The sequence below is a fragment of the Lepisma saccharinum genome, chromosome 18 (assembly GCF_977018435.1).
Source record: "Lepisma saccharinum chromosome 18, izLepSacc3.1, whole genome shotgun sequence".
Lineage (NCBI taxonomy): Eukaryota > Metazoa > Arthropoda > Insecta > Zygentoma > Lepismatidae > Lepisma > Lepisma saccharinum.
In genome coordinates this window covers 28571623-28599600 of record NC_139246.1, presented here as the reverse complement: position 1 = coordinate 28599600, position 27978 = coordinate 28571623, and the positions used below count along the sequence as shown (strand labels likewise).

Here is a 27978-nt window from a genome sequence, read left to right as displayed (position 1 = left end):
CGCCGTCGGCCGCCTCACTACAAAACATCGACCACAGCAAAACACCGCAGATGTCAGACACCGCCCGATCCAGCTCCAACCAGACGACCCATTCCAACTTCGAAACTTGGGCCGTATACTGTACAGATTGAGAAATACTATTCTCAACAGATCCTACAGTGCCATGCCTGTCAGCGAATAGGCCATGGGCAACGCCACTGCTATGCAACACCCCGATGCGTACTGGGAACCATCGCATCTCCGACTATCCCAACAAGGACCAGCCCATATCATCCACCTGTCCAAATTGCGGACAACAGCATTTTGCCAGCTACAGGAGTTGTTCCTTGTTTCTGACCATCAAGAAAGATCGACGTGTCCCATCGGACACCAGCAGACGCGCTCATGCTAGGCGCATTCGACAAACCCAGGCCAACACGTCACCCGAACAAGGAAACGCCACGAAATTGTCCGCCGCTATTTTCATACCTTTTTATTTCTACATACTGTGTTGTTTTAAAGGAATGAAACTATGTTGGTTCTAAGCAGGCATTGTTCTCTGCTTATTCACATCATTATTTGAATTAATTGTCATTACATTGTGTAATTCGGACCGAATGAAAATGGTGGTGGACAATTCGCCTCCTGTTTCTTTCGCCGATGAGTGTACCAAGAGAAGAACAACTGGTACATATAATAATTTTGAAGATGATGCAGTAGAACCAAGAGAAGAACAACTGGTACATATAATAATTTTAAAGATGATGCAGTAGAACCAAGTGAAGAACAACTGGTACATATAATAATTTTGAAGATGAAGCAGTAGTATCAAGAGAAGAACAACTTATACATATAATAATTTTGAAGATGAAGCAGTAGTATCAAGAGAAGAACAACTGGTACATATAATAATTTTGAAGATGCTGCAGTAGTACCAAGTGAACAACAACTGGTACATATAATAATTTTGAACATGATGCAGTAGAACCAAGTGAAGAACAACTGGTACATATAATAATTTTGAAGATGAAGCAGTAGTATCAAAAGAAGAACAACTGGTACATATAATAATTTTGAAGATGATGCAGTAGAACGAAGAGAAGAAGAACTGGTACATATAATAATTTTGAAGATGATGCAGTAGAACCAAGTGAAGAAGAACTGGTACATATAATAATTTTGAAGATGATGCAGTAGAACCAAGTGAAGAAGAACTGGTACATATAATAATTTTGAAGATGATGCAGTAGAACCAAGTGAAGAAGAACTGGTACATATAATAATTTTGAAGATGCTGCAGTAGTACCAAGAGAACAACAACTGGTACATAAAATAATTTTGAATATGATGCAGTAGTACTAAGAAAAGAACAACTAGGACCAACTCGCCAATTAAAGTGGACAGTCATTTGTTTTGTCCTCTCGCTTCCCCTTCGCTTGTGGCCGAAGTTCCCAAAAAAAAAACAATTTTTAATACTTTTTTTGTGCTTTCACTAACTGATATGTTAAAGATTTCACGTCTTGGCAACAGAGGAGCAGGATTAAAGTACCAATGGGGTTTTCTCTTCATGGTAGAACAGTGCATGAACAATCTTTAAAGTGACTATTTCAAGTAGCTCTTCAGTACCTCAAAATTCTACAAAATCAGGATGGTAAACATACAGGAAATCAGATATAATAATACCTTAATGTTCATATAATATATTTTGTTGTATATTTCAGAGTTGTGAGATATTCCTCACAGGATATAACTCCCCCTGGTATGAAACAACGGGAAACATTCGTTTCTATCTAAATACGATTTATCAGAGGACAAGGGTTCCATTGTCAATCACGGGCGGGAGATTTTTTACTGTATCCATGGGTCTCTTCGGAAAGGTAGGTCTTCTGTCCTTTGTTATTGTAACCTTTCTCTCGTTCTTTGTTTTTCTGTGTGTTCTTATTCTCCTATTTACTCCTAATTTTGTCCACTTGCTTCTAATTCCAAAATTTCCTGATCTGTATTTGTGTTTTTCGCATTTTACGTCACTTTTTCTGCATCTTCATGCAAATCGCGCCCATGATGATTAGATGATATTGATGACGGGACATTCAGAAAGAAACAATAATATTCATGCCAGGAGTTGAACCCGAAACCATAGGTGACTTTCTTTACACTTCCTCTTCTATATTCAACATGTCCTCGTTTCCTGATTTGTTTAATTGTATTCTTCCTTCTTAACGGACCATTTTTCCTTCTCGAACAGTCCCCATTTCCTCTCTCTCACTCTCACTCTCTCTAACATTCTTTCTTCTTCTTCACATTCTTTGCCATTTAATCTCTTTACACTGGACGGTCCCCGTGGCGGAGTGATTAGCACATCGCGGTAGGGGTTCGGGTTCAAATCCTGGCCTATGCATGGATGTTTGTGAGTTTCCATTCATCAATTTCATTATATCCTCACTCATCTCCATCTTCGCAAATTAGCCAAAAGGGGCACAAAAGCGAAGTAAAATATATCAATTCAATCAATCAATCCTATCCTGAATTTATCATATTCACTAATTTCACATTATTTTCTTGTAAGGCAGCTTACAAACGAAAGGCGGTAAGTGATAAGCGACAGGGATGTTTAAAAACATTCACTGACATATGCGACTACCAGACCGAGGCGATACTTTGCACGCTATTCACAAAGCGACACATTCGGATTGCACGCAAGTGATAAACGACGTGTCCAGCTTGTCATGTCACTCTGGCACGAAGGATTGAATTTACTTGTTAAGTTTTGTTTCCAAGTGACATGTGTCGCTCAGACCAGAGCTACAAGCGGCACGCGGCAAGCGGCATGCAACGTTCGTACTGGAGTGACACAAGCTACACATGCCGCTTGTTGCTTGCATGCCACTCTGAATGGGTCGTCTTGTCAATAGCGTGCCTCGTGTTGGCTCGGTCTGGTAGTCGCGTAAGGGCTTTTTCACACTGGCTATAGATCATGTGGCTTATCCTTTGTGCCTTCAGTCTGAAAGCTCCTTTGGTCTATATATTATTCGCTTTACATTGTACCTTCATTTCTAAACTTTTCTATTTCATCCTCGCATTTTGTCCTTGAATTTCCTTTTCCTGTAGAAAAATTTTGTCAACACTTCACGCTCTTTCTTACCTTTTGTAGCTCAAGCTTGCTATATATACAGGGTGGCGTAGTACAACGTCGACAAACTATTACAAAGTGTACAGGTCATCAATCACAACTATTCTCAGTAATATTTTTATTGTTGAGGTCTCATTTCGACATGGCGAGCCCTCGAAAACGGCCATTTTTATCCTGTACGTATTCAACATCAAATCGCAGATCCATGCTATCGTAACAAATTCGACATTCTGTATAATATTCTTTCCACTCTATATTAGACTATGTTTTGAACACAATTACTCGCAATCACAATAAATTCTTATTAGTTTTAGTGTTTTGTTTATACACTAAGTGTTTTAATGAACAAATTATCTTCTTATTACAGATAATAGGAGTTATATTAACATACTTCGCAGTTCTCGTGCAGCTGAATTATAGTGCAATAGGTAATTGCCCAACGCAAAATAATACAACACAGCACGATGATTGAAATATTATGTGAAACGGATAAATACGTACATACACAATGAACAATTTTAAAATATAATGGCGTATTATCGGAAATGTGTGCTTTCTAATAATGCCCAATATGTATTGAGAAACATGAAGTATCTTTACTAAAGGATTGTTTATAAATAATGTGCATTGTTAGACCTCATTTATATGTATAGCAAAGTTAAGTTACCCGTCGTATTGTCGTATGAGAACAGAGTAACATAACTCCAAAAAATGCTGTATAAATAAGCTCCTATGAATAGCTCTGCTGGGAGTTAAATCGTCATATCTCCACTTCTAACCTTTTCAGTAAGGTGGAGACACCTACCGAGAATTTATTGACTCTTTTTAAAAGTCAGACTTATTCCTAAAAATACATTGTTTCCTCTATACTGTAAATTTGATAAATTGTAGTTAGTCTCGTGGCCGCGGTGGCTCAGTCGGTAACGCGTCTGACTACCATGCTCAAGGTCCCGGGTTCGATCCCCGGCCGGTTCAAATCCGGGAACTTTTCTAACGGTGGAAGCGGCCCCGGCGCCTACCCAGCGTCGAATAACATGGGTACCTGGGGGAAACCCTGGGGGGTAAAGGCGGTCAGGGGCGTGATGCTGATCACATCACCCCCATTCACGACCGGATCAAGAAAGTGTGGGGCGTTACCCCCACACCCCCTATACGCCTTCATGGCGTGGTGCTATGCACAGGGGAATACTTTACCTTTACCTTTTGTAGTTAGTCCCTCTGGTTCTCACATGACGATATGACAAGGTAGGTATGTAACAGGTTAGTCAATTAGTGACAATAAACAGCAATTGGATGACGACAAATGTCATGTAAAGGTTTACGGGGAACGTGATTTATAAGCACAATCAAGAGTAGATTTATATAAAGTGAAAGCTTTAGTAGCAAATATATTAATAGGCTTTCGAAAATGAGAAATGTTTGTTCATGAAGCTACATTGTGGCCCATTTTGTATTGACTTCATGTACTTAATCATCTTCTAGTGTATTAATCATGCTATATTGCACACCCTGTATATAAAATATTAATGAAGCACGTTCTGTCTATTATTATTGATTGATATTTATGAGGGATCACTAACCTACTACTGTTCAGGTTGACCAATCCACCAAGGACCAAGGACACCGTTGAAATATATGTATATATAACATACACAGGTTACATGATGCGATATTCAATTTAATCGTTCTTCAGTAGTTAAAAATGTGTTTCTTCCACAAGGTTAAATTTTTGAAGTGGGTGCTGTTATGTGTGAATTTCTACAACAAGGTATGCTGTAGCTCTGGTTTTGACTCAGCCTCTATGTTGCAGGTTAAAAGTCGGCCGGAGCGTGGTGCTGATCACATTTCTTCCAGCACTGCCGAGAACGTGTGGGTCCCTTTTTCCACACCGCTCTTTTCCACATGATTGAGTGGGCGTGTTTTTCTTAAGTACGTCAATTCCATTATGACAAAATTTTGTAATCTTGCCAAATGGTTATTGACTAACCTGAAGTTTCTTGGTTATTGAGATATTGTTCTTATTCAGAGATTATGATGTGCGTGTGTTCCAATTAGAAGAGATATGGTTTGGTTTTTGTGGAATTTTAACAAGTCTAAGTGGTTCTAGTTCGTCTACCACGTTCTAAGTAAATACAGCAATCCACTAAAACGCTGAAGTGCTATACACTTAGTCTAAATTTAGCGCAACGAAACCTAGGTGCCTTTCCTTAGGTGATTCCACGAGAAACCTTTCACCTTAACATCCAGAGAAGACACATTGTCAGAAACATTGTTACCAAATTTAATTCTTACCCCCGATTACAAATTTTCAAGTTAACAATTTAAGTATTGTAATGTATCTGTAAATATAACTGCTGACAACGTTACTTCTTTTGAAAAAAAGTAACTGTGTTGCAATTACTGCTGCTTACTTGTAAAAATACTTAGCTGCATTTAGAATTCCTCAAACAGAGTAACTGTTTACTTTCAAACACTGCTCCAGACGTAAACCTCATCAAACAGCCTCGCATATAACCACAAGGTCTCCGCAAATGACATTCGGTACACAAGACAAACATTACTTCAGTTACAGAACCATTCGCTCTGAATTATGGGAGATAGATGAGTATTTACGACCCCTGCATCCTCTTATGTGTTGCCACACTCAACCGTCCCTCCCCAGTGTCGCACATTAAGACACTTCCTCCTCCATCCAGAGGGCCTTTACGGTATAAAACGATGATTAAATTCCGTTTCCATGGCAACGGACGGCAAAGGCTTTAGAAAAGCGGATAGTTCTGTATCCTTAATTGTCTGAGCCAAGTTAGGAATTCCTGTGCTCCAGCGAGGTAGACTGAGGCAAGGGCGTTGCCACTGGGAGGGCGAAGGTGCGCTCTATCTAGCGCACCTTGAAATAATCCTAGCCCGCCCACCTGCCTACCCAAATAGCCTGCATGAGAAATTTTCAAAATTATTTATCATGCAAAATAGATAGGAAAAGAAAAATACCAAGAGATATATAAAGATACGCGCGCGCGTGTGTGTAAAGAGCAATCGATAGCGTTAGAAACTGTGAAGATAAAGAGATAAAAACAAAATATACGCAATGCAAGAACGAAAGAAAAAAGGATAAATTAAGCAAAATATGGGCAGATACAGAAACATGATACAAGAGAGAAAAATAAATAAGTAGAGAAGAAAGTGCACAGAGAGGAACAGAGCAGAAGAAGTGATGGAAAGAAAGAAGGGAAAGGAGCAAGAAATATGAGAGAAAACAAGGGTAGAAGTAGAAACAAAAGAAGAGAAATGAAGAAGGGAAGAGAAAGAAACAAAACTACAAAAGGAAGGAAGAGAACGGAAAAAAAGATACGTAGATATTAAAATATCTCTACAGAAAGGATAAAGGAATGGAAGGAAACAAAGGAAGTTAAATCCAGACTGAACGAGAGAAAGAGAGAGAAGCAACGAAAGGAATAAATAATGGGATAGAAAAAGAAATAAAAGAGTTGGGAAGATAAGGAAAAAGGAGACAATGTACGGAGAATTTGGAAAGAAAGAAAGATAAATTAGGAAGAAAAGAGAGATACAATATTATAATGTGTGTGTGTGTGTGTGTATGTGTCTGTATGTGGAGAAACAAAAGAAGGGAGAGAAAGGTACACGTTTAGACGATACCGGGAAGAAAGAAAGATGCAGTAAAATAGAGAGCGAAAGAAATGGATTAATAACCAAGGAAGAAAGAGAATGAGAGAAAGATAAAAAGATGGAGAGAGAAGAGAATCTTAGCAGTCATGACAACGTTATTTTTATCCGTTCCTGAGCCTATCCAAACGAAAAGAAGGTAGATGCTTCGAGTTGTCAACGCTGAACAGTAAACGTTACCACATCGTCTATTGGAACCAAGAATTCTTGACCTTCACTCACCTTACCTCTCCTACATGTGTCATTATTGTTCTCTTACCTCATTGAGTGGCTACAAGTACATTGTATGTATTATCCACAATCATAATCTTCTTCTAATGTATATAACTAAATTACATCTTTGTTGCCTGAAGTTACTTTTCACAGATCAAGTGTTAAGTCTGTAATGAAATGAAACGATAGAAAAGCTTATTCATTCTTGGGTTTGGACTTTTAACCACTGTGTTATTTTTAAAAGAAAAAGAAGAAGAAGAAAAGCATATATTTAAATAAACTGTGCTTGTTCTTTGCACTGAGAGATTTGTGTGTAAACACAGGAGGCACACAATTGGTCTAAATCCTGGCTCACGTGCTATCTTCAACGTTGAATTTAGAACACTCATACTTTATTTAGTGATTGGTTGATTTGCTTTATTTTACTTTGCTTTTTGTTCCACTTTTGGCTTATTTGCGAAGATGGGTGATGATATGATGAAATTGATGAATGAACACTCACAAACATCCATGCCCAGGCCGGGATTCAAATCCGGGACTCCTGGCTTCGTAGCGAGATGGGGGCCGGTTCGTATCTTATTTGGATTTGTTCGTTCATGTTGAGAGTGAAAACTTGAATTATTATTATTGTTACATTAATATTTTTATGGAAAGCAATGTTACAGTATGCATGAAATCAATTAACTTTTTTATCAATATTTCAGACCTTAGGAAAATTAGATTTCACACTCACACATACAAATACTAGATCTCACGGGACTTCCGCATGGTTTAGTGGTAACATCGTCAGCTTCTATTCAATGCTGTTCCGTGTTCGATACCCAGTGGAGGTACATAGCGGTTGGGATCCCAATTTAAACTGCAGATCCAATCCCGGTTAGCACAAAGTTTGCATAATTGGGCATAAATATCAAAATATATCTAGGTAAAACATCGACAGAAAAAATGAAACAGGAAAGCCTCGATAGATCAGTTGGTGTCGACCTCCGTGACGAAGTGGATACGAATCCAGAGGTTTCGGGTTCGAATCCATGTTAAAATATTGTCGTTCGTGTCTGTTCTTTATTGAGAAAGTTGAAAAGTTGATTATAACTAATATACGTGAAAGAGAGTGACGGGGATTGTTTTTAAAAAGTTGGGAGAGAGAAGGCATGTCCTGTGTTCGAGTCCTGTTTGAGCCTCCATTTCTTGCTGAAATGCCTACATAGTACATCTCCTGTGTGTCACATCTCGGAGAAGATACTTGAATCGATAACATCAAGACAGCTCTATTCTCTGACAATATTCTCGCAGATGATACTTGTGAACAATAATCTCTTAAGATCACCACAGCGCATGTGTGGATTCACCTCAATGAACAGTGTTCCATTCTAATCGTTAAATGAAAAATCCTCGCACAGATGGAACCCCTGTTACTATCATCTCTTTTTTCGTCTCCCACATCCGTGCTGTGCTGCGGAGGGGGGACCTGCGCGTTCATTAGAGTAGAATCGATATTTTGAGTGCCTGAACCTGCAGCGGATGCTGTGCGCTCGAGCCGGGGAAGCCCTGGTCTGCGATCGTGGAGAATCCCCTTGCTGAGCTTGTGGGATGTGCTGTTGAGTGTGTTGGTGTGCGTGAATACAGTGGTTCCAAGCAACGAGGTGCCAATGGGAGATGTGTATAACAGAAAAGGTGTACGGGAGAAGAATCGATATTACATCTAAGGCGGGTTCTCAGGTAAGTAATAGTAATATTATATGTAATGCTACCGTAGCGTAGTGGTTAGCATAACTCGTCCCGAAAGTAGAGGTCGTGGGTTTGAATTCTGAGTAGGACATGGATTCTTATTTTTGTATTTCACGCCACGGTTTCTTTAATTCATCATCTCGCGTATACAACATCAAATGTAAGTATACATCGCATCGTTCATGTAGTGCCTTTCTATCAATTACCCCAATATAAATAAAACACTAATGGATTTTTAATATGAACACATTTATATACACCATATACAACAGGGACAAATCTCATATTCATCGTATGAGACTACATCTCCTATCATTAATGTCTATAAATATGAATAATAAAGTGAGACGTCATTCAATAAAATTTTTAAAAAATAGCCTAGAATTAAATACAAGTATCTAGATTCAAGATTACTAAACTATATAGCTCCCTTAAAGTGGGCAACGAAATTTGTCTTAGGTTTGAATTTTCTGAAAAAAAATGTGAACAATATTAAGGCTCCCCATATAATTGCATATATCTACTTCTATCCTCATTGTTGAAAATTAATTTGGAGAGGGTCAAAATGCATGACAAATGCCAAATATAATTCAGAATGCTTGTATTATACATGTCAGATGGCTGCTTCAAAGGCATATATGTTTGTATTCAGGATAAGGTAACTATGTTTTTGCATATCTTCCTTCTCATATTTCATACATTCATTCATTCTATTTTTTTGTTAACTTGGATAGGTAGAAAAGTGTTGTAAAGTAATAATAATATAATTAGAAAATATTATCTTACCAAAGAAGTATTGAAAAGAAATACAATATTGTTATAAATACATAGGGTAGGATATTTCTTGCTCGTATATTGGATTGCATTTGATATAGATTTGTAGGGATAACTGCTTAAAAAACTTTATTCTTAGATATAAAGATGGTAAATTTTCATTTCGATGAACTGTAACTTCTTTCAATCGCTGATCCTATAGCGAGGTCTTGACAAGAATGGATTTTTAAGTCACAGGTGCTACTGAAGATAGTTTGGAATTCTTAACATGGCCCTTTAAACTTTAAAGGGCAATTTTTAGACAATACTCATTAAACATTAAAATGTAGAAATAAAATTGAGGTAGAAATTATTTCTCCTATAGGCTAGAGGCAATAGATGACATTTAAACTGAAAAATCAATTAATCATAATAATTTCATTCTGAATTGCATAAAGGATATGTGCATTCTTCTTTTACTTTATACTTGGTGGGTTGCAGATCATAAATCGAATATTAAATCTACATTACCATGCTCAATTAATATGGAAACGAATTATGTTATTTACATCTCGCAATTCATATTACATACAAATATCGATTCACAATGTTTGACAATGTTTTTCTTTTGGGTCCACCTTATGCTCTAATAGGATAACCACAAATCGAACCGTAGTTAAAATTGTCGAAATTCAGTATCTCTATGGTCTGATATACTCTGTTATGCTCATAGGGACTAGACCTATAGTCTAAAGTGGAGTCGGAACCATTTGTACAATGTACGATACCTGTAGGTAATTATCAGAAACTGTCACTTACATATTTTGAGGAATAAGTAAAATAATTTGAATTGTCATTATTTCTTTAATATACGAAACGTACGTTGATTATCCTTGTAAATGTGTCGGTAATTCGTAATTCTAGCACATCAAATTACTATTTTATTGATTGAATATGTTATTTGAAAAGTCTCTTGGTTAAAAAATCATAATATAATTAAGACTTGTTTCCATATTAAAAAACACTAAGTTGCTGACCAAGGCACTTTATTAAGATATAAAAACACTTTACATGTGACGTTTCAACCCTGTATCAGGATCTTCCTCAGAAGAAGAACTAAACTAAAATGATGAAATATACTACACACAGAAAGATTACATACACATAGCAGGGTCACTAGCCACACCAAAAACAAATCAAGTTAACAGTCCTTATCTTGGAAGATTTCTCCAAAGGAATTAAACATATCACCTCTTGACAGTTGACTAATGGGTCTAACACACTGACAGGTGATTGACAGTTCAAGATTAGCAAGAGTCTGCCACACAAGAAGTGATGTGGCTGACGCAACAAAACGTAATTTTATAAAGAACATGGAAGACCGAATAAGGGAGATATGCACAGAGAAAGGGGAAGAAGAAATCAATATTAAAAACCTGTGGGAACAACTGGAAGAGGATGGCTATGAAAAGAAAGACAGACACAACATATACAGAGGAAGGAAAGAAATAAAAGAGAGAGGAGCGGAAGAGGAGGAAGAAAAGAAAAAGAGAGATGGTTTGGTATAAGAAGTATGGGAGATGCCACAGAGAAGATATGCTAAGTGCTGAGGAAAGTGGGTATAAGAACTTACAAGAAAGGAGGATGCACTATTTTAAGTATAGCCAGCAAGAAGAAGGAAGAAAAGAGAAAGGAAGAAGAGGGAGGGGTTATCTACGAGGTGGAGTGCAGAGGATGTGAAAGTGTATATATAGGGGAAATGAAGAAGAGACTGAAAGTCAGGTTAAAGCAACACATGAATGAAGTGAGATTGAAGAGAGACAGGAATGCCATATTCAAACACACTAGAGAAACGGAACATGAAGTAGAATGGGATTCGGCTAAGCGAATACGAAAAGAGAAGAGAGAACTAGTGATAAAATCGAAAGAGGATAAAGAAATAGGAAAGAAAGGAGAAGACATCATGAATTGGAATGGAGGACTCAAGATAAACAAGGAATGGAAGAGTGTGTTAGAGAAAGTTGAAAGGATGAAGAAAAGGAATGAGGGAAAAAGAAGAAGAATGCACAAGGAAGAAAGAGAAGATAAAAAATACGACAAGAGAAGCAGATATTCATCCATAACCAAAAAGGCAGGAGTGGTGTGGGAATGGTAAACAGGTGGTTCCAAACTCTTGCTAATCTTGAACTGTCAATCACCTGTCAGTGTGGTAGACCCATTAGTCAACTGTCAAGAGGTGTTATGCTTAATTCCTTTGGAGAAATCTTCCAAGATAAGGACTGTTAACTTGATTTGTTTTTGGTGTGGCTAGTGACCCTGCTATGTGTATGTAATCTTTCTGTGTGTAGTATATTTCATCATTTTAGTTTAGTTCTTCTTCTGAGGAAGATCCTGATACAGGGTTGAAACGTTACCTGTTAAGTTTTTTATATCTTAATAAACTGCCTTGGTCAGCAAATTAGTGTTTTTTTAAAAAATCATATGTTTCTATGTTTTGTTGATTCTGAGATATCGGAGGCTGAATATCGATTGTTTGCGTTCAAGGGAAAGACGAGATTATTTATATCGTGGTGAGATGGAATTACGTTATATTTTCAACCTCTTCTAGTTCCTGAATAATCAGTAGGTATTCCTTGTGTTCGATTGTTTATTGGAAGAGGAAAATGAGAGATAGATCGAGATGTTGGATATCGAATAACGGTAATAAATTCAAAGTTCTTTCAAGTTGACAAATTTGATGTTTAGGTATTGTTTCAGTGTTTTCAAAAATATCGCAAAATTAAAAATTAACCGATTGTTGACTTTCGGCTATGTTACTGCCATAAACAGAAGAGTGGCGAATCGTTGTGATTTCGTGGATATTCAATTTTAAAATGTTTCACATTTGATAATTTCTAAGGTATTGATTGATTTGGTGTTTTAGTCCACTTTCTGCACAGTAAGGCTAATCGGCACTGGACCTACTGTTTAAAGTGGGATCCGAACCACTATGTGCCTCTACCGAGTTTCCAAGATATCATCAGGTCATTTAGATTGGTGTCTCTCATGGCAAGAGGGAGGAGAGGATTCTATGATTTTATGTTGCGTTGAACTGCTATGTGGTAGATCTATAATTCCACACAAAATAGTCCTTACTGCTTTATAAGATTCTGATCGCTTGACACTTACAGTAGGATGCATAAGTATTGCCAAGCAAATTGTCCATTACTATATTCATTCTTTTTGTTTTAAGCATTTAGATGTTGCAATTTATGCAAGATCAGGCAAGCGGTTGAGCAACTCCTGATCCAGTATAACCAGTAATCCATTTATTTATACTACTGTGCAGGATAATTAGAAAACATTGATAAATATGGTGTAGGGCAACTTACCAAGCAATACTTGTGCATCCCACTGTACGTTCCAACACGACAGGAGCTTGAGCTTAGCATGTTGACGCCCTAAAACTCAATATTATTTGAGTATGATTTAAGTTTTTGTTCCAAGTCCACTATTATGCACAGAAAGTATAATTGGAACTGGACCTACAGTTTAAAGTGGGATCCGAAAACTATGTGCCTCCACCGGGTATCGAACCCGGGACCCCTTAATTACAAGGCATTACCACTACGCCACCTGGAAGGCCCTACTGAATACAGATGTAACCTCATAGTAAAATTACATTTTTTTGTAGTTGATATGGTTTATATGATTAAAAATGTAACTACATACTGCATATGTACAGGATTATTCATAAGTCCGTGAAACATTTAAAACAGTTATGACAATTGAAGTACGCAATGGATTGTTAGAACTTTAACTCCAATAGAGAGAGAAATAATGTAAGTTTTGTTATGCAAGCAAAGCGCGGTGCGGTGTTGCAGTGTTTTTTCTGCTAGGAGGCTATAGTAGCAATATGTAGTTCAGTAAACAGGAGCAATGTTTTGTGTTCTTGAGTTTGCAAGATGTTCTACCCTCCGATTGAACCCCTTGTGACTTTTTCTTTGTAGAGGTTTGTGAAGGATACTCTTTAGCGTTCCCACTGCCAACTAATATCCAGGAGCTCAGGAACCGATTCACCGATGCCGTGGCTCTTACGTGTCTGGAATGAGTTGGATTATCGCATAGACATTTGCCGCATCACTAAAGGTCAACACTTACAGTACGGACGCGATAAGAAGCGGCGTGCAATCAGAACGCAGTACGGTAGAACGTGACCAAATTCTGTCTCCTCTTTGGTTGCCATGTAGCTGGGCGGTTTCTACGTTGCCACGTTCGCACAAACACACGGACAGGCTAGCCAGCTGTTGGCAAGCTCGGGGAAAAAAGCGTCACTCGAAATTAAGCACGTACTTATCAGTATGCTAATATATATAATAGTGATAATTTAACGAATCTAGAAGTTTGAATCTGAAGTTTCCTTTGTTGTGTTTTTATTATGGTACATTGCAAGCATCAGCTACCGGCATATTTTTACTTATCTTGTATCGTATCACAATTACCAACAAAAGAAAATGCGTCCTGTGTTAGAAGTGCATCACACATAAATTTGCCGTTGCGTAGAAACGAATTTTCGTCTCGTCTCCCTCTCTCTTAGCATCATGTGTTCTACCCTGCTCGAAAACCTTCGCTATTGTTGCCATATTGTCATTCCATTCCTGGACACACTCGCGCAAATATCATTGAAAACAATTGAATAGTGCTCCAGCTCGCGGTTCCCACCGTTCGGCAGGGACGGTAATGTGGCAATATAGCACGGCGTAGTGGTTGCTTCTTTTATGCAGTGCATGTTCATTGGCTAGCTAGTAACTAGTGTTGCCAACTGTAATAATGAAGCACTATTTCTGTCACGGAAGGGGAAAGGCAGGTAAAGTGGCGGTGAGTTTTGTTGGATTGGAAGCACCATATTTTTATTTTATACTAAGTATTTGACCGGTTTGACGATGTGTGCGTGTATTGCATGTGTGTATGTAAAAGTGTGTGTTTGCTAATGAACGTTAAATTCCATAATGCCTCCAGTTCTGTCGAAGTTGAAATCAAAAACCTTGCATAGCCAAGCTCGGGAAATTCTAAGCAACGTGCACGAGTTCATGAAGGAGGAAGCCAGTCATGGTGTTAGCATCCCAATAAATCATTTTGGCAAGAGAGCAGCGAACAGCAGCAACAAATTGTTCATATTTCATAATTTTGGAATTATTCAAAATAAATAAATTATGTAGCTCCAACATCATTTCAACTCTGGCTCCGGCACGTGTTCTTGTAGAAATTGCATAGAGGAGGCTGTCATTTTTGCTGCTTAATGCGATACATATTGTTTTCTGTGTTAAAATTGCCATGCTTTGATGGGTGACCAAGTTCATAGCAGGGCCTGCGGAAGGGGAGGGCGAACCGTGACATCGCGCAGAGCGGCAAAATTTGAAGAGAAGAAAAAAATAAGCCTATTGAAAACTGTGATCGAGCGAGATATTCTTTTGCGCTGAATAGTATTGAAATAGCATAAGAAGTCTCATTATTTATTTTATATTTTGATGTTTTAGTTAGGAATATATTGATTTTCAATTTTCCGTTGCTGCGTAATGACCGGGGGGGGGGGGAAGGGTCGAAATAGAGCGGCATCTGCCGCCACCTCCCAGGGAGGCAAAATGACTAGCGCCGGCCCTGGTTCATAACAAAAGAAAAGGCCGCGCAGCTTATCGTCTAGTGGCAGTATATGTACTTGTTATTGTTGTGGAAGCTGGCATCCTTTGCAAATGTACAACAAAGGCAACCGACTGTCGCCGATCTCAGAGAGGAAATAATAATACTGCTTGAGGAGGAGTGTTATGGTGCAATTGTAGCGGTTTAACACGTTGGCATGTTATTATCTGCCGTTGCAGTTCCATACCAGTGTATACGGGTTTTGGGAGTGAAAAGTTAGAACGCCACCAGTGCATTAATGCAATGAAAAATAATATATATATTTTTTATTTTGTTTGAAATCACTCAAATAAGGAATCGTATGAAGAAGTCTTCTTTGCAGCATTTTTGGTAATTTTACTTATGTGTTAGTTCATATTTTGCGAATTTTTAGTCCATATGTATGTAGCTACATACAAAGCCACTTGTTAGTACATATTAATCCTAGTCCTGGTATAATGCATGACGTTTAAAACTCAACGTTAGATAGACCTGAATTCTCTAATTTTATTGTTGTACGTAACAGCTGTGCATCGGCGCACTGCAGCGATTTTTCTATCTGCTCCATTAGCAACACTGCTTCTTTAGTTGTTTCGCGCATCGCACGCAGAAATATCTGCGCTGGTCTCTGTGAACAACACTGTGGCAAATCGTTCTCCTTTGATTTCTTACCGCCTCTCTTTGCCTTCTTTGTCACGCCGCGATTGTTGAAGCTTCAGAACGTACAAATGAAATGTATTTCTTGAAAATTAGGGCAAATTACGTATAAACAAATTACGTACAACTTCGTTTCGTTAACACGTTTTTAAATTATATTTTGAGGAACCTACAAAAATTCACCTCTAAAACAGAATTTTACAGAACTGAGTTACTGTATTACGGAGAAGAATTTATCAAGAACAAATCAAATTTGTGTGAATTGATTGATTGAGTTGGTGTTTTAAAGTCCACTTTATGCACACTACGGCTAATCTGGAATGGACCTACAGTTGGAAGTGGGATCCGAACCACTATGTGCCGCGACAGGGTATCAAACCCAGGACTACTTGATTACAAGGCGACAACACTTACCCTAACACTGTGCCATCGGGGAGGCACATGTGGGTGTGTGAAGTGAGATAATTTGGGAGCTATATGAGAATACAGGTTCTGGCAATACAGAGTTCAATAAATTACAACGAAACGCTTGGCAATTGCTCGATTTCCTTAACATTAATGATACATTTGGTACATGTGTTATTAATGCTTTGAGCTACCTGTATGTAAAAACATAAAAAAATGCATGAAAGAACAGAAGTAGTAGTTAAAGAATCAGTTGTTTTTGCTTACCGGCTACCATTGCAGTGGCGCTATCCAAAGATCATCTTCATTGTTGGTTGGTAAAGGAACATCTTCATCTGAGCTACTACTGTAACTGTTGTCTTCCCGCCCAAGTGAAATTACAAAATCCTCAATTTCCTGCTCTTGAACTCCCTCCTTTTCCCATGCTTCGGAAATAATCTTCCTTGTGTGTTCTATAGCCGAACGCCACCCTGCTGTCACATCCCCGATAGCCTGTTCTGTCAATTGAAAAATTTTAGACGGTGTAAAAGGTGGCGACGTGTTCCTCTGTGCTACCAGCCCTTTGACCTGTGCCCAAATAAGTTCGATGAGAACAATGGAAGTGTCCCGTTGTTGACTGTTTAACCAGATGTTTAATCCTACACGTGTTTCTGTGGGCTCGCGATAATCCTGAAGTAGGTCGATCCGGCAACAGCGCGCCAGAGTGGGTGGTTCCACGCCGCTTGCTAGCGCGTCCCGACTGTAGATCATTTTTGACTTTTGTGGTATTGTTAACAAAACTAGGAGAACGTATCTTTACTATGCATATATATATATATATATTTCAGTAGTTCATGTCTTATGAGTATTTCAAATGTTTCACGGACTTATGAATAACTCTGTATATATACTGTATATATATATATACACACCCAAGCAACCGCTGCAGTCGCCATCCATCGCCGGCCGACAGCCAGGGTGACTGTCCAGGGACCAGTAGGTGAGTGACCATCTTCCAATCAACGCTGTAACCTCTCGCTTATCCTCGATAGCCAAGCGAGTCAATCAAAATCCTCATCTTTTATTCCAAGCTACGCCCCGCGTGACTCCGATCCCTGCTATACCAGAGTCACGTATATAGTATATGTATATATAAAAGATGAGGATTTTGACTGACTCGCTTGGCTATCGAGGATAAGCGAGAGGTTACAGCGTTGATTGGAAGATGGTCACTCACCTACTGGTCCCTGGACAGTCACCCTGGCTGTCGGCCGGCGATGGATGGCGACTGCAGCGGTTGCTTGGGTGGTTGCGGTCAGCCTGGTGGAGGCAGTGAGCGACTGGAAAGACGGCGTTACAGCAACGCAGGCAGCAGTCGTGCAGGAGAGAGAGAGATAGATAGAGAGAGAGAGAGAGAGAGAGAGAGAGAGAGAAGCAACGGCAGTGCTTGAAGGTCGTCGATGATCGTGGTCGGACGTAGAGCAGGCTGGTCCCAAGCGGCTGGCCGGATCCTCTGATGCTCCAAAGGCCTCTTCTTCAGCTTCTGCGGTATTTACTGAACGGCACCTTGGTCAGCCCAGGTGGGAACCTACTGTTCGGTGTGTTGTCTCGGGTGGTGATTTCTCAGTTCTCTCTCGTTCGTCTCCTGAATTGGGGTTTTATCGATGTTGATTTTGTGCCGAAAGTTGGTGACATTGCCTTACGTCAGTTGCTACTCGCTACTTCTTCCCGACGATTGCAACCCAGCGTTATTCAGCTGAATTCGTTGCTATTCCTCTTCCTGGTTTGGGGTGACTGTTCGGGGGTAATGTCCAAAAGGGTGAGCGACTCTCGATGTTAGAGACTCGGATCTTTCTTCAAGCCTGGTCCTTCATCATACATATAATAACAGCATTAAGCCTTGTTTCCATGATTACCAGAAACTCAATATGCTGACCAAAGTGAAATTTATTTTATATTAAAAGATGAAATAAGGTACAAATGAAATAAGGTACAAAACAGGAATATATATATATATATATATATATATATATATATAAACAAAAATCATTCCCTTCCAGACACAAGATAATTAGATAGTTGTTTATCTGGAACATTCCTTTCCAGGTGTTCCAGCAGGTGGCCTCCTCCTGTCAACTGTTCTTTCACCTGACAGGCGATTTAGATAAACATTTCCTTTCATCTGGAACGTGGTTGGACTCCTTATCTCACGCTCTTTTTCCTTATCCTTTCTGGCTGAAAGACAGGTTGAAAGATCATAGGGATGATGTACGACTTAAGAAAGAGAAATGCAATATTTAAGCACACGAGAGAACCAAGACATGACATAAAGTGGGATGAGGTTAAGCAGATAGGAAGAGAGAAGAGAGTACTAGTGAGAAAATGGAAGGAGTCCAAGGAAATGAAGAAGAAAGGGGGAAAAGACACAATGAACTGGAAGGAGGAACTGAAGATAAACAAAGAATGGAAGAAGGTGTTAGATAGAGTAGAAAGGACAAGAGCGAAGGAAGAGAGATGGTTGAAGAGGAATGGAGAAAGGAAGGATAAGGAAAAAGAGTGTGAGATAAGGAGTCCAACCACTTTCCAGATGAAATGAAATGTTTATCTAAATCGCCTGTCAGGTGAAACAACAGCTGACAGGAGAAGGCCACCTGCTGGAACATCTAGAAAGGAATGTTCTAGTTAAAAAACTTTCTAATAATCTTGTATCTGGAGGGGAGTGATTTTTGTGTACCGTATTTCATTTGTATTTGGTACAAAGTCTGAAGAAGACCTTGCTAGATGGATGAAACGTAACGTTTAGTTTATGTTTTAATATAAAATAAATTCTGTCTTGGTAAGCATATTGAGTTTTTATATATACATATGTGTATGTGTGTTTGTGTGTATTATATACATATATAAATACATAATACATAATAACCCTAGGTTACTCGTGTAGTAGGAGAATCTTACTTACCTGAGGGAAGGTACTAAGTAAGATTATTTTCCTTATCATTGAAATTCAAGATACAATTTTGTTTTTGACTTATTGCTTCCTTCGTTGATCTTATAGGTGCAGTTTTACAATAATTACAAAAATTAATATCATTATTTAAAAAATAATAACCAAATATTTCATGAGCGTCACACGCATATGTTATCATTTTTTTGTCATTCACTAAACCACATATAAATCTATTAATGCGTTTCTGGTTTATATAAATGAATTTATATAATACTTATAACAATTACAAAAAATGCTATTATTACGAATCGATTATAATCTGTTGTAAGAATGAGTGCCATGTCGGTAGACACATCCCAGTGGGGGGGGGGGCTGATAGGCCCCTATGTATGCCCCCTTCATCATTTTATAAACACAAGTAATAGAGAAACATTGAGGACACTTTAGGAAGCAATGTAATTTACTATTTTAATTTTTTAAATAAAATTACTTTTGCCATAAAAATTTCACACGGTTTGGAAACCAGTGACTATGATAAAGCATCAATGTTGAACGGAACCATGGCTTATTAATAATCCCGTTTAATCTGGAGATACACGACATCCTGTCTGCCGATTCGTATTGATCGATCTCAGTAATGAAAACATGATCTCGTCGACTTTTGATTGGAGCGAGAGAGTGGTAGAATCAAAACATCCCATACCATTGGTTGTCATTTCAGTAGTCGAGCGTCTTGTACAGTACATCGAGCTGAAGTTAGAATTACTTGTAGCTATTTGTTTGGGTTCTTCTATTATACTATTAGTATAGAATTAGTATAGAAATACTACTATGCGCTTATCTGCCAAGAGTTCGAAGGATATACAGTACAACCTCGTTAATCTGAACTAATGGGGGGACAAGTTGACCGGTTTAACGGAAGTTCGGATTAACTGATATAACCTAAAAAAACAGTACAAAGTGCATTAAAACTTCGTTTATAGCAACAAGACACGTTTACTATGGTGTTTTTAAAGGGCATAGGCCTAAATACACTATACAGTACAGTACAAAATCTTCGGGAAACAGAATTTCATCAGTGGTTGACTGCATTTTCTTTGGGAAGTTCTCTTGTTGACTTCTAGCCACATTTAAAACCTTGCATTCTGTTATTTTTTTTTACTTTTTGCCTGTTCGGATTAAGCAAAGTCCGGCTTATCGGGGTTCGGATTAACGAGGTTTTACTGTATTAGTACCCAACAAATATTTTACTTTAGTCTGTTGATTCAAGGAGCCAATAATGATATAAATAATGACTGTATTTACTATTATTACAACTCGTGTCCCGTCATGCTTTGGGCTCTGGTTACGGGAGGCACGCAGGTTCGAATCTCCTGGGGAAACGTAACAACTTTTCTCCTCAGATTTCGGCCTGTGTATGGAACCGGCAAACCACCATCGTGAGGAAATTAGGGAGTTACGAGTGAGTAGGTTAATCCTGCCCCATAGAAAACCTACAACAACAGTTGGAGGTCCGTCGTGCTGATCACACGTCACCCCGTAACTGATTGGATGATCTCCCACCTCGGCAGGTCGCAGGGAGGCCAGCAGTCGGTAGGTAGATTCTGGCCCTCACAAGCTGCTGCACCACGGGTTATGAATACTATATTACAACTCGTGATTAGTAATGCATAAATACCAATGCCATTTTTGTGGACCAAGTTCGCAGCACAGGAATTAAAAATGTCTCCATGTAATTACGAGGTATCGTATTTGATCCCTGGCAGGAGCATATAGCAGTTCGGTGGTTGTTTTTTGTTATTTACAGTCGATTTTCCTCCGATTTTGGCAAATCGCAACGATGAGGATAAGTGGTGACATAATGACATGGTGAAATTGATGATGGGATTCCCAAACAACACACATGTCCAATAAGGGCTTCGGACCCGTAACCCCTGGCGTATGAGCGTGCTGTGCTAACCACTTCACCACTGGCAAATAACAGTTCAGATTATACCCCCAGAATTCTTTCTCTGATTACAAACTTCATTCATATCTGCTATATGCAATGTAGAGATGTGGAAGTGGTGCCAAAATGTTGGAAAACTAACCAAGTTTATTTGTTGCAGGTTTCAGTAATGTGGCTGTAGTGTAGCAGTGTCAGTGCCAAGGAATCCGGAATTAATGCTCTTGACATCGGGTGGCATCTTTCCATACAATGTTTCTTGGACTTGACAGGATTTGGGAATGAAGATAAATACCAACTTATTGATGGCAGATATTCTAGACGAAAGAATTCTGTACATTTAAATGTTCCTCTGCACTGTTGTTGGTGACCGGGTCTCGTGATACCAGAGGACATGCTGAGCCTTTTCATGATTTGTGAACATTTCCGGTTTTCTGGGCACTGACACTGCTACACTACAGCCACGTTACTCAAACCTGCAACAAAAAAAAACTTTGATAGTTTTCCAACATTTTGGCACCACTTTCATATCTCTACCTTGCATATAGCGGATATGAATAAAGTTTGTAATCAGGGAAAGACTTCTGGGACACACGGTACTTTAAACTGTAGACCACCCAGTTGATATCAGCCTATATAATGGTTAAGCGAACTTAACGAGAGCATTTTGATGTGCGGTTTTTGTGTATATGTTGATACGTGCTCTAAACACTACTTCGAAACAGGAAGGGGTCTCTGTTTTCATTACCTGTTGTTAGGACTAGCTGATGATTTTTTCTCAGGTGTTCTTCTGTGTCGCCTCACTGGGCATATAGAATGATCACGCGGATCATCGTACTGTACAGATGTAATTTGGTTGCCATGTTGGTCCTGGAGATATCCGTAGTGTATAAAAGACAGCCGCTTGCTGGAACGTCTTACGAAATGTTACGATTATCTGCGTCAGACGACTGTTCACACGAACCCCTTTTAGCATTAGCGCTAGATCTAGAGTAGGATTTGGAAGTTGATGACTTAAAAATATCCAGAAATGACATATTATTTCTCTCTCTCTCAAATGTCACCGTAAATGTCACCAATTAGCTTAGCGACTCCGAAAACTATGGATTCGACACAAATGTAGGTCACTTTTGACATTTTATTTTTCACCCCCTCTCAACCCATGCCGATAGGTGGTGCAGTTGGAGTTGAAAGACATTTGTAGTGTCATTATTCATCTTAGCGACCCCGAAAACTGGGTTCCACACTAATTTTAGTCGTTTTACATTATTTGTACATGTCACCCCTATTCCACCCCACTCTTAGTGGTGCCAGAGGAGTCTTGGAGTTGAATGGCATTGGGAGTGTCACTATTAATCTTAACGACCCCAAAAACTATTTATTCCACACTAATATCGGTCATTTTCGATTATATTTACATGTCACCCTCTTCCCACCCCCATCCGTACGGCTGCCAGGGGTGTCCTAGAGTTGAACGGCATTGGGAGTGTTACTATTTATCTTAGCGACCCCAAAAACTATTGATTCCACACTAATATCGGTCGTGATCGATTATATTTACATGTCACTCTCTTCCCACCCCCACCCCCAGAGGTGCCAATGGTCTTACTCACAGAGTATTTATTTCCAGATTGTAAGTGATATGTGTACCAAGTTTGGTCATCGTGAATGTCACCAATTAGCTTAAAGACTCCGAAAACTATGGATTTGACACTAATCTAGGTCATTTTTTACACTTTATTTTTCACCCCCTCTCACCCTCCATCCCGATAGGTGATGAACTTAGAGTTGAACGGCTTTGGGAGTGTCACTATTCATCTTAGCGACCCCGAAAACTATTGATTCCACACTAATATCGGTCGTTTTCGATTATATTTACATGTCACCCCTTCCCCTTCCAACCCTAGAGGTGGCAGAGGTGTTTTACTCCCACAGTATTTCATTCCAGATTGCAAGTGATAGGTGTACCAAGTTTGGTTGAAATTGGTCCAGGCGTTCTAGAGTTATGATGAAACAAACATATATAGAAGATTACCTAAAATTATTTTCAATTTTGAAACGAAAGTATTTTGTTTTCGTGATTACAAGAAAGTAGTTGAACAATTAGACAAAGCCCATTGTTTGGTGTTTTAAACTACAGAAGCAAAGGGATAAAATGAATGTAGTGCTAATGTAGTTTTCTTTATTTTAACTTCAAGGTTACATAAAGTACACCACAAAGTTTATCTGTGTAAGTCGTTCACCTCCTTTCAGAGTAGGCTTGCACGATACAGTAGTCGGTGAGCATCCGAAAATTCAGTTGTGTTTCGCGTCCATCAGATTATAATTGTATCGTAACATCCATGCTCGATAGCATGCATAATCTTGCATGGACATGTCCATACTTGCCCAGACCTGTAGCTGGATTTTGCCGAGAAAGTTTTTTTTTTACAGGAAACTGCGAGATCACTTACCTGGAGGAGAGGTGATTGAAGGTCAGGCAAAATCAACAAAACTAGCAAAATCGAGGTTCAAGAGGCTTTTTGATGATTGATCGCTACCAGGTGAAGACAGAGGGAGAGAAGGTGTGCGTGATATCGAACAGGGAGAGGTATCATTGTCCATCTCTCTGCCATTCTCAGTCAGAGGGGTTGGGATAAAACATATGTAATGTTATTTTGTGCCTCCCCGATGACGCAGTGGTAGCGTAGTTGCCTTGTAACCAAGGGGGTCCCGGGTTCGAAACCCGGTGGAGGCACACGGTGGTTCAAGTTTGCTTGAGAATAATAAATATACCACAATTAATTATTTGACCATTGCCAAAGATTTGAGTTAAAATTATATTGCGCTTTTGCATTAACAATATTTTCGATTAATGTCGTACTTGCTAAGACAACATGTTAGGAAATTTAAATACAGTAAAACCTCGTTAATCCGGACCCCGATAAGCCGGACTTCGCTTAATCCGGACAGGCAAAAAGGCTAGAAGTCAACAAGAGAACTTCCAAAAGAAAATGCAGTCAACCACTGATGAAATTCTGTTTCCCGCAGACTTTGTACTGTACTGTATAGTGTCTTTAGGCCTATGCCCTTTAAATATACCATAATAAACGTGTTTTATTGCTATAAACGGAGTTTTAATGCACTTTCTACTGTTCTTTTAGGTTATTTCAGTTAATCCGGACTTTCGTTAAACAGGTCAACTTATCCCCCCACCCCCCCAACCATTAGTCCGGATTAACGAGGTTTACGTTATGCTAGCAAATGCAAGTAAAATTTACAAAACAACAAGAAAGCATCAAAGAGAAACCTAAAGATTATAAAAAAAATCAACAAAAACGGTAAAAACACTGATAAATTACCTTTAAAAAAATGTCTGAAAGTGCAAAAAAAAAGGAAATGGAATATTTCTTGGTTCTAATTGAAGGAAAACAGACTACTAAGAAGTTTAACATTGTCAGGTTTAACAGAAAAAATATGATTTTCCAACTTCCTAGCCCTGGCAATGGGGAATATATATCAATTAAATAGTCCTAGGTCGCCCTATTGTGGTTTGTATGGAACAGTGAAGATACTGTTCACATACAATTCCGAGAAGTATTTCTGTAGTAGACTACTGTATTCCCCAAATTAACAATGTTTTCAAATATCTTTGAATTTACTGTACCAGAACCATTGAACAGTCATGAAAATTCTATGTTTTCAAAATAATAAATTTATGAATTAAATTATAGGTGTTAGCACTGACTCTTATAGTGATGAACATGTCTCAGTGTGAGTTATCCAAAAAAAAAGATACATTTTCGCATCACTACTGCGGGGCATGGAAAGAATGTACCAAATGGGACACTTGATAGCTTTCTATCAATGGTTTAAAACTAAAATTAACAAATGAAGATTGAAGACTTGACTTCTGGAGCATACATCTATCCACAAGCAACATATACCTTTATGCAAGTACAAAATCGAAATTCCTGCGAAATCTGAAAAATCTTGAATGTTATTTTCGTAAGTTTTTATAGGATTATGGGTTCGGGCCTGTGTTAAGGTAGTGTTAAGATGCAATCTTCTATGATTCCATAAGTGACCGGGTGGATGAAGGAAACGGTGAAATGATATTCTTGTTCAAAACTTGATTGATTTATTTGGTCATTCGCTTTCCTACCACTTTTAACTATTTTTGAAGAAGGAGATGAGTGATGACGTGATGAAATTGATTAAGGGACAATTACAACGAACACCTATGCCCAAGTCGGGATTTGAACCCGCACACAGAAAACTAAATGCATCATACAGATTGATGCATCAGAATGCATCGATTGATGCACTAAAGTGTGTTTTATGGCTTCTTCAAAGCATCAGATTCACATTTGATGCATTTGGGTGCATTTTTGTATATCGTGAAAGAAACACCAAAGTGCATCATTTGATTCAAGTGAAGATTTATTTCAGTCGAGATGCGCTTCAATGCATCAGTTCATGTTCCTTGATGCACCTTCCTGCATATTTTCGGATGATGTACTTAAATGTTTGGTCTGAGCTACAGAGTTCATGTAGCTCAGACGAAACCTTTAAGTGCATCATCAAAGAAGATGCATTCTGGTGCATCAAAACTAATCAAGGTGCATCAAAACGCACCAACTGATGCATTGAAGTGCATCTCGACTGAACGAAATCCTCACTTGAATGAAATTATGCACTTTGGTGTTTCTTTCACGATATACAAAAATGCACCCAAATGCATCAAATGTGAATCTGATGCTTTGAAGAAGCCATAAAACACACTTTAATGCATCAATCTACATGATGCATTTAGTTATCTGAGTGCGGGTCCCTAACGTGGTAGCCTTCTCTGCTAACCACTCCATCACGGAGGTAGGCGGCGTCCTTCTTGAAAGTAATCCAAGAGTGTGATGTATCCTCAAAGTGCAGCGTGGGAAGTTTATCAATGTCGCCTTGGTTCTGTGCCTTGTAGAGAAACTTTTCAAAATCCAACCAAACTCTGAAACCGTGATACATTTAGTTGAAGGTCATGATACCTCATGGGGAAGAGCTGTGTTGTTGTGCCCTCTCCTGTAGTGCTGAAGTAAGAAGGTGTTCTTTTCCGCTTAAAACTGACAAGGGAGGTTATCAAAGTGTCCCCCTCCGATTTCCATGAAACTTGGCAGGTGTATAGAGAGGCCAAATGGAAGAAATACGTGTTTTTATGTTTCGGCTAAAAAACTGTTTTAGGGGCAAAACCCCCTTCAAATGTCAAGATGAGGACAAATTGAAGTGGGGATCTGACCCCTGTGTCCCTTCCGATTTCCATGTAGAGGGGCCCAACGGAAGCAATACGTTTTCTGTTTCGGCTAAAAACTTTTTTAGGGGGCAAAACCCCCCTCAAATGTCAAGATGAGGACAAATTGAAGTGAGGATCTGACCCCTGTGTCCCCCTCCGATATTCATGAAACTCGGCAGGTGTATAGAGGGGCCCAAAGGAAGAAATACGTGTTTTTTGTTTCGGCTAAATAAACGTTTTAGGGGCCAACCCGCTCTCAAATATCAAGAGTGGAGTATTTATTTACCCCAATCTTCTATTAGACAGGGAAATAATGAATTATAACTATAGTGTAAAATGAACTTCGAGTTGAACGGCATTGGAGATACATGGCTCAGATCCTCACTTCAATTTGTCCTCATCTTGATATTTTGGGGGGGGGGAGGTTGTCCCCTAAAACAGTTTTCTAGCCGAAACAAGAAAACACGTATTTCTTCCTTTGGGACCCTCTATACACCTGCCAAGTTTCATGGAAATCGGAGGGGGACACTTTGATAACCTCCCTTGTGAGAAAGATGGCGCATCAGTATCCATTTCAGTATTTTCCCTAAGTGTAGGGATAACCCTAGAAGCCTCTAACTCTCCAATATCTGAGAATTTCTGCATCTTTCCAGTGGAAAATAAGAACTACATTTTACAGCTAAAGCGGCCCAAATACTAACGTACAAATCCGCTGCTTATTTACGAAAATACGTTACGCTAGATTGCCGAGACATACACTGCGACGTATATTATCATCCGTATATCCTTCCCTCGGAGCCCAGTTCTTCCAAGCACAAGCTCAGGTAGTCCCGTACTACCTGCAATCTACAAAGGGACCGATCTTTCAGCGGTGGTACCTCACGGATGAACGTTGTTCACAATAGCCCTTGGCCGAGGTAAGGGCAGGGCAATTATCTTCGCGCTGGTTCCTTCCAGTCCCAACCTGCCCTTTCATCCCCAGCCGCCTTTACGCACGCGTATATGCAGAAAAGTTAAGGCCTCCTAAACCTTTGGGCCGTAGGAAAATTACGGTGGTGCGTACCAAAATTACGGTGCGTACCATCTGCAGGTCCCCAAATACTGTCGGTTTCTACGTTGCGTGCAAAATTTAATGACCTCGACGTTTTAGCCACATGAACGTACCGTAAAGCTTGCGTGGGGCGTTCTTGAGAGCATGTATGTTGATTTTATCCAGTTCTAATGCTCTATTGTTTATCTTTACTTCAGTAGATATCTCTACTGGGTCTTTATGACAGCATTCATCCAATCTGGCAACCCTGATGTCTAGCCTAGGAGAGAATTGCTGCTCAAATTGCTGAAGATATCTGAATGCTCCTTGTATTAGAAATGCAGGTTTTGTGGTCCTTTGCGGTCTCGAATATCTTTTGTTCTATTTTCCAACGAATAGAGCGGATAAGGAAATAAAAGTTGGCATCCATACATTTAAACTCTACTATTTATAAGTCACTCCTCCCAGCTGTTCTTTGAGGCGATGAAGGATTAAAGGTGAATTAAATACTTCTAGATTGGACAAGATGCAAAACATTTTCATCAGCCCTTACATCGAAAAAATATGAACACTTTATTACTGAACCATTTTAATATTATTTTTTTACCGGTTTCCA

General features: G+C 39.1%; 1 protein-coding gene across 1 annotated transcript in view; it reads left to right on the top strand.

The window, feature by feature from the left end:
• The window catches only part of LOC146002174 (odorant receptor coreceptor-like), a 34893-nt gene extending 31312 nt beyond the window's left edge, over nt 1-3581 (top strand). The window contains exons 4-5 of the mRNA XM_083139892.1: nt 1701-1856; nt 3477-3581. Coding sequence (XP_082996018.1) covers nt 1701-1856; nt 3477-3581 — 261 coding nt within the window. The remainder of the gene's footprint in view (nt 1-1700; nt 1857-3476) is intronic.
• Nucleotides 3582-27978: the final 24397 nt, after the last annotated feature.